The following is a 19,114-nucleotide window of genomic DNA, read 5'->3' as shown; positions in this document are numbered from 1 at the left end:
TATTAAACAGCTCAGTGCAGTTCAGGGTTTAAGTGATACTTTGCTTCTAAGTATTTGGATGAGCTCCATGAACTTTACCAATATACACAGGCAGCTTAGAAATTCAGACAGGGGTTTTCTGAGAGCATGATTCTGAATGTAGATACAGGAAGCAACAGTAGGGATTTGTGTTTCAATGTTAAATTTAGAAATCTGAAATACCAGAACAAAATTAAAAAATCAAAAAGTTCCTATTATTTCTTACCTCCAGCTCTCAAAAATTTGAATGTGAATGGGCAATCTCTGAATTAAGATTAACAACACATTAAGTCACTATGCACTGTGATGAATACATGCATTCCTGCTCCAGATAGATACGTTTTTGCTGCTATTCTTCAAAAATAAAGTATACCCTTCATTTTATGATTTCATTTGTAGGGATGGATGTAGGGAAAAATTTTTTTAGAAATATACCTTACTATAATTAAGTATAGTTATAAGCAAGTTATAGTGGTATAGTTTACATGGCAGTGAGGGGCAAAGAAGAGTCTGCAGCAATACAAGCAACTCAAACACTGTTAAAAAGGGAATTTTAATCATAAATTTTACATCTCTTCAATTTTAATACCTCATTACTTTTCTTCCCACACTCCATTTACTAAACACAATTTAATGTATATTCAATATTTAATAATGCCATTATTCCCATTTTCCTTGTACTTGGGCTGGATTTTGCTTTTGATTATGTAACAGTTCACTGGACTTGTCAAATTTGAAGCTTTCTGCTTTTTTCCTATTTAAACAACTATTTCCATCCCCATTAATTTTAACAGCTGTATATCTTTGTCCAAAAAAAAGTTCACAGAGAATCAGTGAAAAGTATTAAGTGAAAGTGACAGAAGTATTTGTACACAAAAGTTCATTATTTAGACATTTATACTAGACCATAATCACTGACTAGAAAATGATTGCAGATAAGATGATTGCAACTGAAAGTTATAAATAGTCTCTACTGAGCACATGACCACAGAATAATCAATGTACATTAGATATAATTATCAGCTGAATAACAGGGGAAAAACAAAAGCAAGTCTGTGCTGTGTGCCAGCTGCAACATTGAACAGCTATTCTTTTAAAAAGATGAGAATGGCCTATATAATTGAAGTGTGTTTATACAAAGACGCCTAATCTCCCTTTTATGCACACTCACAAACCACCATCAGCGAACAGAAAATTATACCAAGAGACCTCCATGTGTATATCATATAGCTTTAAATAATCTGTTTAGTCAAACATGGCTCCCATACATGACATATTTTAAAATATATTCATCAGCCAAAATGTACAGGGTATACCATTAAGCTCCCATTCTCCCAGGTATACAAATTCTTATCTCTTAGACTGTATGAAAGCATAGCAAGAACAGACTGTGAAGACCGTAACTCAAACCTTGCATCAATCTGCTTCTCTTTCAATAAATCAAAAGCAAAACTTACTGTCATATCCTTAGTATCAGTCACATACATAATCCCACATGCTATGAATGCGTTACCAGCCTTAGATTTAGGATATGTAGTATTGATATGCCGAATGACTGAAAATGTTTCTTCATCAACATGTGCTACTATTATATTTTCGTCAGTGCTTGAGGCATATATAATCCAAAGACCCTTCTCATCCACTGCTACGTTGAAATAAGTCTTCGAGTTAGAAAAGAGGTAGTTACGACCATGATATAAGGCATTTTCAATTAGCAGTGTCCCCAGCGATGCTTTATCAAGCCCAAGTCTGAAATGAGATAAAGTAAGTATTTGGTATGTTATGTTAAAAATTGATTTTTATACACACTGTTGGTTGAATCAATTCAGAGTGCATTATTACTGATAGAAGCATTGCTGAAAATACATGAGTTCAAGGACCATTCTGATGTCTTTTAAGATTAAGTACTCCACTCAAAGCACCTTCCAAAACACTATGAGAAAATTCCAAAGTAATAGCCACTCTAAAAGGTGCACAAGAGCATGAACTCGCTATGGTAAGTTTCACTTTATTTAGCGTATGAGCTTTATTATCACTAGGATGAAAGAAGAAACTAAAAGGAATGGGTATGAAAAAGGATTAGATACCAGGTGAAGGCCCAGACTTGTGAAATGGAATCTGTACAGAAGTTTGCTTTCTAAGTGGAAACTAAAGGGAGAAAATGTGATTGACCAAACCAGCATGAATACTGGGCAGGTTCACCTAGTCTTAGAATTCCTCTTTTGAAAACAGTTCAGATAATGCAGTGATTTGCTCAAGTGAACATCAAAGGAATAAAAAAATCTACTTTTGCAGAGCCAAAATTCTGACCTCATGCTAGCCTCCAACAGGACAGCCTGAATGTCTCATCTCTGATGCATAAAATTGTTTTTATTCCTTGAAATTCCTTATTAGGATGATAACCTGAGGACAGCAGCATTGAGCGGCTAAATTGAGTTCCTCTACTAGTTTAAGAGGGTAATCAGCTGCTATCAAGACACATTTGCAGTTAGCATTTAATCACTGAATAATTCAGTGCTTTAGCAGAAAAGGCAAAGAGAGTATGCTTTATCCTTTTAAGTAATGCCTTCTGTAACGAAACACTTTTCATTGCCTGACTTCTGTCTAACTGTATAGCTCCATTCCTCAAATGGATGAAAAACATTACTCAATACAGGAATCTCCTACAGTTACAAAAATTTTCTTAAAAGACAGGCTTAATGACAGGAATATTTCAGATCAGGGAACTTACAATAGAAGGAAAAATACTAGAAGGATAATTTTTCTGTGGAAGAGATGTACTGGAAAAATCATCCTAAGTCAAGAATGACTAACTAGATGATTCCCCTCAGCTTTTGTAAAACTCATTGTCTGCAGCAACTCCATGTTCCAGTGGCATGTATGTGCAATAAAAAAGGCTTCAAGGCTGGAGAAGATTTCTGAGAAATATGTGTGTCAACCCAGTTAATCTTGTTAGTTGCTTCACATTTGTAAATAACATCCTGCAAGGACAAGGGCTAGAAGGACAGCCCTTAGCAGGAATAGTCACATAGAAATGCAGATTAAATTTCTACAAAGAGCCAACAAGATAAAAAGCATCTCAAGATTCATTAGGAACGTGCAAGACCTGCAACACAGAACACCCTGTCTTTTCCCCTTTTATGTGAAAATCCTGAAGGGAGCAGAAACGTGAGATTCTCTTCTGCTCCCCCAGTCAAGGACAGTCTAGCCTAGAACTCCAAATGCTTCAGAAATCCCTTAATCTTCTGGCACCTTGGGGTAAATGACAAGAGATAGTGTAATATTTTCATCAACCACAGGGAACTCAGGCTACAAACACTTCTCTGATTGCTAAGATGAATAAAGTCAACCAAAAACAACAGAGGTAGGAAAGCATGTTATGAAACAAAGGAAGAAAGGACAAAGCAATCAATGTCAGGGATCTGACCGTCATGAGAAAACCTGCCAAAGGTCAGACATAGTCTTACCAGCTTTCAAATACAACAGGAAACTCCTTTTAAATATTTTTTTCAACATCTGCAAACTGAACCAACAAGGTCCTCACCTGTTCTTTCCATTAAATCAATACAAAAACTCCCAGAAGCTTTTATGCAGCCCAAAATCAAGGACTTCACTGTCACAGAATTGATAGTACCTCATTCTATCTGTGCTGAAGGTAAATAATCTTAGAGTGAATAACTGAACAGGAAGGCCATCTCTCAGCAACTTCAGAGAGGTTTTGAAAATTCCACAAATAGCTTGCGTTCATCTGTATGTCAAGGCATTTCCCAATTAACAGTACCCAAGCAAAGGTGAGGAACCTCTCTCCTACCATTATGTATCGCTTGGACAGAGATGGTCTTCTACAGATGTATAAACAAAAAGCCCTGAAGATATTTAAAGGAGGTTGCCAAAAAGTGGGCTTGTCTTTGGCAGAATAAATATTATAGAATCCAAGCAGCTTGCTCACATTCCTTGGCATCCAAATGAATATGGGAAGGCAGCACTCACACCTGCTTGGGAATAGACATCAAAGTATAGTGATGTTCTTGGCTCAAACATCAGAGTCATGTAAGAGAACTTGAAAGCAGATGCAATCTTTCACTTGCCCTTGGACTGTCTCTTTGGCTCTCCCCACAAGACGAGATTTTGGTTTTGATTTGTATTGTCTGTCTCTGTCCTCAGTAGAAACTGAAGAAACAGAGATTAATTCCCAGTTCCAATTCAGGGAGATACATTGGGAGAGTTGTAAGAACTTCTTATTATGAGGAAATCAAACAGCGGAGCCACTCCTCCACAATGGAACGTGCAATTCACCAGGTCGCCATGTCCTCAGCTGGTGCCTTAGTGCATTCCTCTGCACTAGCACCATTAACTCAAGCCCTACCAGCTAAGAACAGTGCTATCTGAGAGCAAAGCATGTGCATCAACCCAGCAAGAAGTGCTGGAAAGCCAAGTTCCACAAGTGGGCTACAATCACATAACTGCTCATCTGCATCCCCCAAACTGCAGCTGAACAAATTCTTAACTCTGATGCAGGTAGATGCATAGCTTATTTAAATCAAATACTTTTTTCTGACCCCCAAATTCCTTAATCAGTTCCCCTTTCTTTCCTGCAATTATGAACACAGCAAAGAATCCAAGTGCAAGAACACCCACAGCAATGTAATGTATAATAGAAACCCATTGGACCCCAGGATAGCCAAAAGAAAAATCTGTTGTCACCGCTGCACATGGCATCTTGTTAATCTGGAGGCCCAGTTGTCCTATCACGTAGCAACTACTCAGGTTAACCACTTAGACACAGCGCTGAACTATGCTTAAAGAACTGACTGTCACAGCAGAGTAATGGACCTGGACTACCTTTCCCAGTTCCTCTCCTCCCACAGCATCTGCACAGACAGATGGAAGGCCAGTGGCCCACATTCTAGTTACAAATTGGAAAGAATTAGTAGTTCTGTTCTGGAAAGAATTCTGAACCATTCATCCATTCTTTCAAAAGAAACATAGAAGAGTAGAAAGAAAGTGGTCTGCTTTTCTGAGGTTCACCTCTGTCATTCCAACCCATTGTTTCTCCTTCCACAAGATCACCTGCCTTAAGCCAACTATGTTTGACTTACTTCAGAATGACATTGGTTCCTCCCTTTTGATAGTACAGATGATTGTTTTGTACTGCATGACCACATCCATAAAAGAATCCTGTGATGTTAATGATCCTGTAACTGTCGTTCAGCAAGGCATTGGAATTCTCATATTCTTTTACAGAGTTTCCTAAACGTAGGGGAAAACATGAAAGAAAAAAAAAAAAAGGACTATCATTTGGTTCATCTGATTTTGAAATCTCTATCCTAAAATTCAATCTCTACTGAAAGTCAATCTCAATCAAGTATCTGACAGACAATTGTATTTGTGTTTTCAATAGTGATTCAACTTGCTGGAAAAATAAAAATAAAATAATCCAGAGACAAACAACAAAAAAATCTGTAGAATTGGTGTTCAAGGGCCTGCTTCCCACAGACCTGATGGGCCCTAATTCTGAACACAGTTGGTAAATATACAGAAAATATTTCCTTTTTCCACTTAGGTCCTGGAAATTTTCCTGCACAAAATGTAGCTTATGCAGCATCTGATTCATTTTCATGCCTAGCCAAATGAAAAGGCAAAACTCCTAGCTACAATTTAGGCAAGTAAAGCCATAGGAAACTGTTGAAAGAAAAGAATAGAAAGACATGAAACAACAGGTATTTAAACTTGGATTGGTAAAAAAAACCTCTAAAATCCTCAAACTATTTTCAAAATCTGATGTTGACTCTGAAAATGTCTAAAAATACCACAAATGTCTACAACCATATGTATAGTCAAGTACTATACAGGTAATATGGAGAATATTCTGAAAAAGATGTGGGTAAAAAATCCATCATACTTGATTAGAAATATTAGTTTAAGTTGGAGGAATTAAGAAACCAATGTTAATATAATAACTGATTTTTGATCAGTGACTACTACTAGTGTACCTGAAAAATGCATGGTAAGCCAAATCCTTTCATCGCTTATATTTGCAGGTTCCCGCATCCAGGTTCCAAATGTTTGCTGTACACTAACAAAGTGAACAGGACTTCCTACAGATGTTATGACACATTCTAGTAGAGAAAAAGCACATGTCCATTATCTGTGACATTAAAACAGTAAGTTGCAGTTAGTCACGCTCTGTGGGAGGTTACCAGCTTTTTTTGAAGGACCAGGGGTTCTGTCTTCAGCTTTTCCAGCCAGGGTATCATCATTCGGTACAGCACACGTCTCACCTAGAGTTGAGAGAGAAAGGGTAAAACATGTCATTTTGATATGACAGATATGCACATCAGTGACTGCATTAAAATAAAGGAATGACAACTGGGATTTTGTTTCATCTGGGAAAAAAAGGCTTAGGTTGGTCTGGTCAAAAAATGAGATTAAAAAAAGACTTGCTTTCACTTCCACCAAGGAAATGAAGTGTTCCGGCTGGTTTGTTTCCTTAATGTTGTCACGCTGACAGTCAACTTTGAAGAGTAACCGATTTTGCTCAACAGATTTAATTCCTTAGCTGTGAGTTTCTGAGTAGCTGCTTAGAAAGACAGAGTTGCCCCTCTCCTTAGGTAACTTCAGACAACTGAGATAGCTGGCAGCTGGCTGGTTTAGCAGTAATACCAAAAATGCTTTCTTGGAAATGAGTGATGGCTAAATTCAAAAGCTTCATGCCCATATCTACATACACCTGCAGAGGGGGTGTATTCTGTAAGCAACACTGGGAGTTTTGCTTGTGCTGTTAATGCCCGAGACAGTCATAAAGTACTAACACATACACTGAGCACATAATGCGTAAGAATGCAGGTCAGTCATCCATGCCATTAAAGAAACAATATGAAAGACTAAGGGAAATTATACACTATATTCCTTGCCCACATAGAAATGGTTCACATTAGAAACAAACACCTGGAAACATTTTTCCCCATCCCTCAACAATGTAAAGAGTAACCAGTTGGTTTTTCTCTTAGCATTTACTGTTAAAACAATGCTTGAATGAAATTATTTATGGACTTCTTTCTATAAAGCCAGATCCCTCTTCTGCCTTTAAAACAATGCAACACATTTCAGTTTGCTTAGAGTGAATAACCACAGAGAACAGTTCTCAGCTCTTTGCTGAAGATACCCTAATTTCATTGTTGCCTTGTCTTCTAGTTCCATTCTTAACTTTCATCTCCTTACATGTTTCACACTGCTTGACATGCAAATTCTTTTGGATGTACATTTTCGTTGTTGCCTTCCAATATATTTCTGGGATTTATAGGGCTGTGATGAAGTTTAAATGAGAAAGACAGTAAAAATATGAAATAACTATAAAGTAATGCTGAAAAGGTACTGTGACATTCAGGAAAGAAAGGACAGATTATACTGCATTGTTGTTTTCTCCTTTAGGTTATATCCTCTCTTTGTTCACGCAGAAGACAAATACTCCAAGACAGACCACGAACAACATGTATTTCTCCCACCCATTTATCTAGGACATTTGGTGATATGACATTAAAAGTTTGTAAGCGATCACAGTGTATCTCCAAAACAAGGCACAAACAGTCAATCCAACCACAGGACGATGAATGCCTACGGCTAGAATTGAGCAATCCCTCGAGATCCCTTTCCAGCTTCTGGTCTCAAAATATTGTCAAAATATCTCAAAAAGAGGAACCCACTCAGCGAAATTATAAGTTGCAGTGCGCAAGTTAATTTCCTTGGACTGAGTCTGATACAGTTAACTGAATGAGCAGTTCCCTATACAGGAGTTTATCTAAGACTATAGAATAGACAAGGACCAGGTCAGTGTTTGTAGTGAAGCTGAGTGCACTATTTGCATTTGAGAATATCTGCAGTTCTCTCTGAGGACTTCCAGCAGCATGAAACAGAAAGCAAATAAGATTAAAAAGACAGTTTTCAATGAGAGACTCATGAAATTTTCACTGCTTTCTTTCCATTAAAAAAACCACAAATATCTTACTGATTCCTATCATAAAATATTCTGGCTGAGAGTTAATGGAGTTTACAAGACATTAAAACTATTGATTTGGTCTGTCTGGGGAGGATGGGAAGGATGGAGTGAGGGAGTGTGGAGCAGGGATGTTTTGTTTCTTTTCGAATTAGCTAACAGTACCACTGAGAACAAATACACCTGAGCTTCCAACTAATGATTCTCTTCTCTTAAAGAAATAAAGTTTTACCTGATTCAAAATTTAATTTAAAGAAACCATTCCTGTATTCTTATGTAATAAGTTAATTACAGTTATAAATCAGCATGAGTATTCTCTTTTCTTCAAAGGGATGTGCATATTTAATTACAAAAGCTGTCTCATTCTTTGAATTTTGGTAATAAGACCTCACAGCCTACTGACTCACAAAACGTAAATGCTCACTGAGGAAGATTTCATCTTTGCAGAGTTATCTGAGTATAACTCCCATTTGCACACTGGGATTTCAAATCCACCAGAAACCCATCAGATAGCTTATCCTCCAAAGTACTTCAGTCCGTTTCAACACTTGAGAAGAGGCTACCTGAGTAAATGGTCCAATTATATCCTGTACAATAGTTCATGCATTTCTGAATTTCAAATAGGATGAGATTTCTGTCTCAGCTATCTACTTTCCATTGTAAGGAGGCTCTTTGGGCTCTGTTCTGATACTTCAATACCCAGAATCACCTGATTTAGATTTTTACATGCTACTACCATTACAATGACATGCTATATTAAAAATAAGAGGTGGAAAAAATTGATATGTGTTCCACCCAGTATTAAATATTCACTGGTTAATAGCATTTATAATAATAATTAAAAAAAGATTTCTCATCTAAGCAAACTATGCAGAATGATGGTGACAAAAAAAACATATCACCCTATTAATGGTGAGACATACAAACTGCTCTGCTTGTTTCACAGATAATAACTGCATGAGTTCTTGTGCTATTCTCTTTCGGTATGCCTATCAAGAAACCACATTCCCAGTTACAGAAGAAACCCCACTTTACCAAACACTTTCACAGATAACTCTCCTTTTCTCTAGAAATGTGAAAGATTGGTAACTGAGACATGCTTTCCTATATTTTTTATAGGATTACTCTGACCTCCCTGAAGACAGGCATCTCAGCTGGGAGGAAAATTTATCCCAGAACTGTAAGGATAGCAACAGTCACTGAAAGCCACAACCATCTTGAATGCAATACCATCCAGGGGTAAAGGAGAAGGGCAGCCAGATCCAGTATGTAGATCCAAAACCAAAAGTTCGCTTCCATTCTCAAGCTGGAGTAAGCTAGTAATACAATGCTGTTCTTGCACCAGCTTCTCTTTGCTTTCCATAATCTGCTAATACCTTGAACCACAATTTTCCAGTTACCACAATACCACAGTGTTTGTGGAACCCATGTTCCTGAGCATCCAAATCACCAGCTCCTCTCATCTTCTACTGCTAATTCTGCACTGGCCAAAAATAAAAAGGCTCTCCTCTTCCAGTATGTGTAGAAATGATTTGAAATGCAAGTCTCAAAACCACTTTTTTTTTTGAGAGTTTTCAGGAATGGATGATAACATTTTTGGCCAAAATTTTCAGAAGTCCAGCAACTTCATACATCCATCCTGAAATACTTTTAACACATAGCTGTTGATTTTCACAACAAAACAATTAAGAACATCCTTCATTTCCAAGCACCAGCCTTCCCAGCCACACCCACTCCCCCCACCCCATGTGCCTGAACTGCCACTGAAAAGCATTAGAAAAATCAAACTCTCATTTAATAGTTCTAATTCCAAACAGAATTGTTTAGAGCATTAGAGAGATCAAAGACAACAGAGATTACATTTTCTTTTCAATGTTGTTGAAAATAAAGCTGATTACAAAACTTGCGAATACTTTCAAAGAGTCTCAATGTCCCTGTAAACCTCTTAGAAGCTATTCCCACTCAAACATGCAAAAAGAAATACAAGCCTATCTGAAAAACCCAGTTTAAAATTAAATGTTTCTATGATAAATATATATATCTGTAAAAATACAGTAAGAAATGTATTTACTATAGAAGGGGTTTAGAATATTAATATAGTCTTTGGTACCACATTGACACCAATGCTTTCTTCCACAAAGTATTTACCTATTATTAATATATTTAAATTCATATAAACTTCAGGCATGGAAAAATATGATCAGTACACTGTATCTGTCAATATATTTACAAAATACATTGTTCAAGACAGCCGAGTATTTCCAACCAGTTACCTGCTGGAGGAGATACCTGCCAACTAACTTGCTCTATATGTGCTCCACGCAGCAGAGGCAGTGCTTTACTCATTAAAAAATGCACGTGGGCACATGCACAGACACACATGGATTGCATCTGAGGCACAATTTTAATCTATTTGAGAAAAAGATCTTCGAAAACATGGATAGAAGTTGTGACATGAAACACTGACATGATTTTTCAACAACCCACAATATCAAGTTAAAATCAAGAGGATTTACTAGTATCCAGCACACCTGAAAATCATGCCAGAGATATCTCATAGCAAACTCTTAATTATGTCAGCACTCTAATCGGTGACTAAAAAAAAAAAGCGTAGCAGCTGCTACACTTCAGCATACAGTCTATGACCTGGCAGTCTGGATACCGATATTTTGGTTCTAACAGTATCTGCTGTGCAATTTGCAGCCATAGTTTGAAGGGAATCTACTATGTCTTTAATTTTTCCTGAGTATTAGAATTAGCCATATATCTCACCAACACAGCTACAGTAAAGGAAACAAACAAGACTTACGATCCACCTGTCATTTGGGATACAATAACGATAAATACCAACAACGGAAAAGAACTCAAGATGACCCTGCTCCAAAACTTACATATTCAAATAGACACAAAGCCTCAGAGAATCCTTTTGTATTCCTCCAGCTTTTAAAAGTCTTAGCTAGTTCAAGCTTGCTTCAGTTCTGCCAATGACCAGGCAATTTCATTTTGTAGAATACACAGAAATGTAGCCTGGTTAAGAGGTGTTATAGTTACATGTAAAATTAAAGTTCGGTATTTAAAAGCTAAAAATTTCAAGTGCATTTCTCTTACTTTCCAAATATACCCCACCTACCAGAAAACACCATGTGTAAATGCTTTGCCTGAGCATTAGATTAAAAGACTAATATGATACTGGAGATCGCTTGCTGCCTTATCCAAATTATATTTCAGCAAAACATCTAAGCACATGCTCAGCTTGAAGTTTGTGCAGTTTTACTGATGCCAGCAAAATTAAACACATGCTTACTGTTTTTGTGAGACTTAGAGTAATGGGTTTAATCTTGAACCTGTTTCTAATACTAAAAGGAGCACTAGAAGGAACTAACCTGTGCATTTGCTGCTGTATATGTTCTCCTGAAGCTGTGCTTTGCCTTTACCTTTACGTTTTCCTGGAGGCCCCGGGGGTCCAGGTGGTCCAGGGGGCCCTGGGGGTCCAGGTTCCCCTTTTGAACCTGTGTACAAAACAGAGTACAATGTCACAGGCCCCGTAGGCAACAGGCAACCTGCAGAGAACTGTACGTGTCCACATGATGGACTTTGAGAGATCTCAAAAACAGCCTCTCTCGTCTTAAGAGGTTTCTGCATACAGAAATATGGTGCAATAAACTCATTGGGATACTGTTTGGTAGAAGATGAACCATACAGAACTTCAGAAGTTGTAGGACATCAATGGAATTTATCTGTCTGGATTACAGGCATATTAGAGAGCTATAAAGCACCGTTACCTTTTACTTACTGTATCCTAAGACCTTGTCCTGGTTTCAGCTGGGATAGAGTTAATTTTCCTTCTAGTAGCTGGCACGGTGTTACGTTTTGGATTTAGTATGAGAAGAATGTTGATAACACACTGATGTTTTCAGTTGTTGCTAAGTAGTGTTTAGACTAAGGCAAGGATTTTTCAGCTTCTCATGCCCAGCCAGCGAGAAGGCTGGGTGTGTTTCCCCACACTGGGTGGGGGGAAGTGAGCGAGCAGCTGCATGGTGCTTAATTGCTGGCTGGGGTTAAACCATGAGAGACCTCAACTTCAGATGCTACAGTACGACAATTTTATACAGCTTATATTTGTGGCTGCTTCATGTATTCCCGAGTGGAAACCTGCCCCTCATTTTCTAATAGAAAAATAAAACTACACTGCAAGAGCGAGCAGGAGGAGGTCAACTGTCTGGAAGTGTACTGGAAAGGGTGGAATTCATGCACGCCTCAACCCAAAGCCCAAGCAGAAAAGTTTTTGTGAAGACTTGCATTAAAAAGAGAACATAATCTCCTGGACAGAGCGATACTCAGACTTCACTGTGGATAAGATGGTTATGCTGGTTGGTCCTACTCCTGCAGATCACATTCATGCTTCAGAAGCAGAGTATACCTTTTTCTGTCAAGTACACTTGCAAGAGAGCTCCTAAGAGCACTTCTTCCTACCTTCTAGTATTATATCATTGTTTGCATCCCCCTTTTCACCCTTGGCTCCTCTTGCACCTTTTCCTCCTGGCATACCATCCTTGCCAGGTAAACCCATTTCTCCAGGTTCTCCTTTCTGTCCTTGGTCACCTTTTGGTCCTGGCACACCTAGAAATAAAAAGCATTTCAGTACCAAGAACGCTGCTCCAGTATTAAGCATCGATCAGTACATTTTTTTAGTAGAAAACATATTCAATCTAGTTGGTTTTTTCACCTGTATTTAACTAGGTAGCTGTAATTTGTTCTGATTTCAAAACAACCTTGTAACCTAATACGATGAAGGGAAACTGTGTACAATCCATGTGGCACAAATAATACATTCTTTACCTAGCGATCTCTGAGTTTTGAACATGAAATATATAGACCTGGGCCTCGTTAACACTGGCTGGAGAGTTTCTGGTTAAGTAGGAATACTAAGGGAAGATGTGAAGCAAAATATTTATTTCACATTTGTAAGGCATTAAAGGACATTTTCATGGTTCCTCTAGAATTTTTCTTAATTAGGCACTAACGTTACAACACACGTTGCACTTCTAACATTTTCCACTGTCCCAACGGAGCATAGAGCTACCTAGTAACATATTCACATGGCTACTATAACCCTCCCTCTACACTTGTTAGAAGCACGATCAGTCCGCATACTTTTTGCACTTCATCATTTAGTAAAGTAACATATCTAAGAAGGTATTCCTTTGTCCTGTGTGATTTAGTTGTGCAATAAGGAAAACAACGGCATGTTTGTACAACTGACACACCAAATCCTTGCACGCTCTACTTTTGTGGCAGTTAGTATTTTCTTGCTTTAGGAGAGAGAAACGTAACAGTTGTACAAATAAAAATGTCAGTGTTCTTGCAGGCACAGGTTTCAAATAAATGACATTTGTTAATACTTGAGAAGAAAATGCTTGGTTTTCTACTTATGCTTCTTCTATTTAAATAGATTTTGTGAAATCAGAAACAGAATTACAGTTTTGGGGTGAAATCTGAAATGTGTCTTTGGCAGAGTTGCCACCTGACTCTCTGAAGACTGGTTCTCACTTTCATTTCCATTTTTAAAAATCCGTTGAGGATACTGAAGCGACAGACCATGTCGTGTCTCAAGACATAGTAGACAATTGTTCCACTTGTACCTGCCAGCAAGCCCGCACGGCTAGGTGCAAAAGCCAGGATAATAAATGGGCCCCTATAAACACCAGCCGGCTAACATCAGCCTGCCTACTCATCAACATACCCTTCCTCTTCTCTACCCCCTCTCAGGTCTACCACTCTGATGCCCTTTTCTCTCCTTACCCTCCTACCACACACAACACGCTGCTTTCTCACTCTGCCTTGAAGGCACCAATTATCCATCGGTGCTGGCACATAGCTATTGTGTGTCAGATAAGTCAGGGGATAAACCAATTACTGCTTCACAACTTCACGGTAGTTTACAGGCTCTGAGCGCAGGAACGGCCTCCCTGCCACTTCAGCTACCGCGCAGCGATCTGTTGAATCTAGCGTGCCAGGTCTACTACTGTTCTCTATAGTCGGCCTTTGCCCTGACCCATTTCCTCACGTGCTGATGAGCTGGACAGCTAAGAGACGACAGCACTTCTGCTGCTGGTTCTCTCTGTTCTTAGCAGAAACGTGTCACGGTGACATCAGCAAGTTAGGCCAAATAGTTTCCTCGACCAGCACGGAAAATTGCTTGTGAGCTACACACAGCCTATGGACTATTTAGCAGAGCTGCTCTATCTGTGCCAGCTACATCAAACTAGTACCTGGAGACCTAGAAACAAAGTTTATCGGAGACTAAAAAAAAGTTTCCTGCACCAAGAGTTTCCAGCCTAAATGGACAATACAGAAAAGAAGAAAAATACGGGCATATACTGCTCCTGCCATAGTTATTATGAATCTGGAACCAAAACTGCGGTAACAACTTCCACCCCCAAACTCTGGCTTTCTTTTTTTAACACATCTGAAGTCAAGGAGCCATTATGTTGGCAGGTTGAGGGAATGGAAATATTCTTACAATAACAGTATTTGCTAGCAAGTTCAGAATACTAAGATTCAGTTAAGTGCATTCACTAGCTTTAATTTGCAATATTCTGTAGTGTACGTATACCATCTTCCTCGCTGTGGAGTAAGTCTGAAGTAATCTACCAAAGCTTAGTATAAGACAACGAATGCTACAGAATTCTGTAACGTGCAACTTCTTTGTAAACACTGAAACCCTTCTCCCTGTACAAAAGTCTGAAAGTAACTACATCTGAATGTAACAGTAAGAAAGGATTTCTTTTTTAAACAACCACTAAAAAAAAAAAAATACCTATTTTTCCTCTTTTTCCATTTATTCCTGGTTCTCCCTTTTGTCCTGGTATACCTGGGACTCCATCTGATCCATTGTAGCCAGGCAGTCCATCAAGTCCAGGAGGTCCTGAACAAACCAAAATTCAGCATAACTGAATTTTCACTGTTAAATGCAGTTTATACTTAAATCTACTCTATTTACATATAGTGTGTTTGTGGGGGTTTTTTTCTTAGACATACAAATTCCTCTACTTGGCCATTACGTTCTCCATGCCAACAGAGTACCCTCCTAAAACACACCAACAAAAAACCCACCGCCAAACGAAACCAAACAATACAAACAAAAAACACCCACCCACAACAAACAAAAACTGTGAAACCAAGCTTGTTTGCCCTGGCCTTAGCATAAGAAAACTGACTGAAATGAATACTGCACACATTTTGCATTAAGGCCAACACACAGCAGCCTTTTGGATTCCACCTCAAGGACAAACACAGTGGAACCCATCCTGTTTCTGAATTTGGTAGTGACTATAACATCTTCCACAAGCCACATCAGCTTCAGTGTTGCTTATGATATTGGCCAGGCTAATCTAACACAAGAAAAGCATTTACCTACTTGTCCAGAATACTGTAGTGCCAAACCATGACTGGTTGATAGACATCACTCCCTCTTCGTCGCTATTTGAACCCCCAGAAACAAAAAGCACCTGATAGTTTTCTGATACAGAGAATTATTCTAAGCAGACCCACAGCTAAAGAAGCACAGAAAAAAAGCAAGTAACCATTCACATAGCCTAGCAACCACAGGAGTGAGAACAGAGTGAGAGAGTTAAATAAGAAAGGAAGAAAAGTTATGGGGGAGGTGGGAGGGTGGAATTAGTAACCAACATTTTTTTAAAGAGATGGTTTTAGTGTTAAATTATAACATCAGCTTACTTGGGGGATGTGTGTGTATATATATACACACACACACTCATCTCTTCAGCTGAATGCTACTTAAACACTCAGTTCTATCTGGTTTTGATCAAATATGTTTTAGCAAATGTGAAACTTTTCTATTCCCTCCCCTAGAAAAGTATAATGTCTAAACCCACCCCCCTCTCAGAAAGGGCATGGGTTGACCTAAATACAAAACTCATAAAGGCAGGCAGTCATTCAGCCCTCCCTCATTCTAATTAGCAAAGGAAGACTGTTCTGTAAAAGATACATTTCTACATGTCAACAATTTGTACCAGCAACAGTTTCAACTACCCAAAAATGTTACTGCAATTGTCCAAGTATCTTACCTGGGGGACCTGGGGGTCCTACAACAAGAACAAGAACACAAAAAAGAAGAAACGGTGAGTTTAACCCAGCAAGAAATCAAAAAGCAATTCCAAACTGAACTGATTAGCATTTAATCAGAACAGTAAAAGGGGAGGAAAACCCCTCAAATTTCAAAATTAACACCTATGGATTTAACTGCTTTGTATTATAACTATTTGAGCATTAGCAGAAACTCAGACTTACTGAAAGAGTATCTTTAAAAGCAATTAGATATACACATATGTTCTGCTTTTTGCAAATTTCAGATGATAAAGGTTTGATAAACAACTACCTCTACAATGTAATCTCACTGTCAGGGGCTTAGGTGCCTTTACAATGCCAGGATGCAAGGCATCTACCAATCAGTACATTTCCTTTATGTAAGTGTTCTCCAAGATCCTGTTATAGTAGAAGAAGAATAGCTTTACAATACTGATGAATGTCACAATTAAAAATCCTGTTGAAAATACACATTAAAAATACATGCTACACTTCTCCATGTTTTATGGATATTTCATCACAGTTCACAATTCAGACTATTTCAATAGAAAGAAAAAAAAAGGAGGGGGAGGGGTGCGTCATTCCTATTAACTACATCTAAATCACAATCAGGCTTTTCCCATGTAATTGTTCTCCAGACCAGACCAAGCTCCTCACAGAACCTGGTTGGTGTATTAGAAATTGGACTGGCTTCAGTTATTCAGCAACATGTAATACAATACAATCTGTCTCACTCTCTCTGACTCAGTTCAAGTATAGGGCCTTAATGGGAAGAAAGCATAGCAGGCAAGAGTAAACCAGAAAACGTTTCTGGAACAAGATTTATCTTACATGATCCCCCCCCCACATTAAAAAAAAACCAAAAAAACAAAACAAACAAAGAAAAAAACCCCACCAAACCAAAACCAAAAAAAGACCACACCACAAAAACCAGATGGGAAAAGCAGGTTAGGAGAATACAAAGAAAGGTGGTAGTTGCAATTAAAGAACCAAATTAGTTCTGTGAACATTTTTATCCAGCCAAAGTACCATTTTGTTTCAGCAAAACTCTCTACAACAGAAAGTAACAGTAATTACTAGATTTCCCTAAAGAAGACAATTTTCAGCATTAATTAGAAAGCGCTATGAGGAAAGTGAAAACCATTTTATAATACCATTACAGCAATTATCTCTTTTAATCAGTACAGGCAGCAACATCAGTTAACATCTTTCTGCCAATTTTCCAGTAAATGACCATTTTTTTCCACCCTACAATGTTATGTCCATTAATGCATTCAATTACATCCTCATCTCAAAAACTGAGGATCTTGATTATCCTTGTATTAGCATAAGATAAAGAGGAAAGGTGCTTGAAAAGTAGCAAACGTCACAGAGGCCTATAGCAGAGAAAGCCAGTAATGGAGACAAGATTTAATAGTGTCAAGAGAGCAAAAAGGTGCAGAAGGCACCAAGTAGCATGAATTCAGAAGTCTGGAGCCCAAAGAAGCAAACTTTTAGGTTGTCTGCTGTTCAGCCTCAGTTGCAATCAGAACTGATCTACAATTTCGGAAGTAGCATTTAACATCTGTGTGTACTATGGTAATTCTCATTTAAGTTGAAATCAGTTGAGCCAAGTGGACCTTCCAGCCATTTGAAAACACAAACCAGACAGCAAGTGAAGCATCTTCTTAACCTCATAAAAAGTGGCTTATTTCTGATCTTCTCATTTCCAAAAAGAATAAGACTCAGTCTGTTACAGACTTCAAAGCTGGACCATAGCCCTTAAATTGGCTGCTACCTGACATTCTCTTCACCAAATCACATAGAAACTTCTCACATCATCTCCTGTCCCAGCCATCAGCCATTCAGACGCCTCACTGGTAACACGTGAAACCCAACCTCCTGTTACCGTGGTCCAACGCAGGGGAGGCAAACGCGTCGCTCATCAAAGTCCCACTACTCCACAGCAGTTTGAACAATGGAATCCCGTTTCTACACTCTAATATGTTCACCCCATGTCAGCCTTGAAGTGTGGGGACATACACAGAAATACCAAGACTAAACCTCAACTAAGTCTATGAGATTTGCTTATGAAAATTACATGGGAAAGAAACAGCTCCACGTAATGTCAACTGAGCTCCTTAAATTCCAGCATTTATAGTAAGGAGGTATAGATAACTCCCAAAGTAGCACCTATTATCTTTTTTAAAATAAATAACCCAATTGATATGTAAATTCTGATAGAGTAAATAGCATAGTTCTTTGACGCAGTCATTGACCTCAAGTTCTTCGAAAACATTGTAATTCTGTATTCCAGAAGATAACATAGGTGTAATGCTTAAGGCAATAAACATACCTGTTAAGCAGATCCCTTTTGTGCTGTTACATAAATCCACCATCACTCGGACCTAATATTGCAAAGAAAACAAAGTTGAAAATGATGCATGCCATAAAAGTATCTAGTTTACTTTGCCTACAGAAAGAATTCCAAAAACAAAGATACAACTGTCCCCTCTGTACTTGTAAGAATAAACTGTTTAGAACTACCTTAACATTGTGACGCTACCCATCTCTTCAGGCAGCAATTCTCTTATAGAAATCTGTTCAATATACCTCATTTTAAACCTCACTGAAAACACGAAGGAAATATTGGGCAGACAACTCCATACATCATCTAGGCATTAAAATTCACACATTACTGTAAAACATGTGGTTGTCCATGCATTGACTCTATTGGTGGAAGGTATTAAAAGCCAACATAAGCCAATGAAAATTACATTCAATTTTATTTTATATTGGTATCAACTCATGGATACTTTTCCAACACAGTATATCCAGTGAGAAAGATGACCTATATTCCAGGTAAGCGATTTCTTATCTTGGAATGACCAAGATCTGCAAATTTGGAATGGACCTTCATCCATTCAAAATACTTCATCCCAACAATGACAGACTTTATAAAAACCAAGCTGGAAGAGATAGTCATACAGATGCTTTTAATCTACAATAGACTAA

General features: G+C 38.2%; 1 protein-coding gene across 2 annotated transcripts in view; it reads right to left on the bottom strand.

The window, feature by feature from the left end:
• Positions 1–552: 552 nt before the first annotated feature.
• The window catches only part of GLDN (gliomedin), a 39,424-nt gene continuing 20,862 nt past the window's right edge, over positions 553–19,114 (bottom strand). For both annotated transcript variants that reach the window (XM_069798261.1, XM_069798260.1), the window contains exons 2-10: positions 18,456–18,507; positions 16,102–16,119; positions 14,832–14,939; positions 12,485–12,631; positions 11,395–11,520; positions 6,219–6,299; positions 6,012–6,137; positions 5,118–5,268; positions 553–1,767 (exon numbers count right to left, since the gene is read on the bottom strand). In XM_069798261.1, the coding sequence (XP_069654362.1) occupies positions 1,311–1,767; positions 5,118–5,268; positions 6,012–6,137; positions 6,219–6,299; positions 11,395–11,520; positions 12,485–12,631; positions 14,832–14,939; positions 16,102–16,119; positions 18,456–18,498 (1,257 nt within the window). In that variant the 5' untranslated portion in view covers positions 18,499–18,507 and the 3' untranslated portion in view covers positions 553–1,310. The remainder of the gene's footprint in view (positions 1,768–5,117; positions 5,269–6,011; positions 6,138–6,218; positions 6,300–11,394; positions 11,521–12,484; positions 12,632–14,831; positions 14,940–16,101; positions 16,120–18,455; positions 18,508–19,114) is intronic.

Source organism: Haliaeetus albicilla, chromosome 12, assembly GCF_947461875.1.
Source record: "Haliaeetus albicilla chromosome 12, bHalAlb1.1, whole genome shotgun sequence".
Taxonomy (NCBI): Eukaryota; Metazoa; Chordata; class Aves; order Accipitriformes; family Accipitridae; genus Haliaeetus; species Haliaeetus albicilla.
The sequence above is the reverse complement of the archived record's forward strand: the minus strand, read 5'-3'. Positions and strand labels throughout refer to the sequence as shown.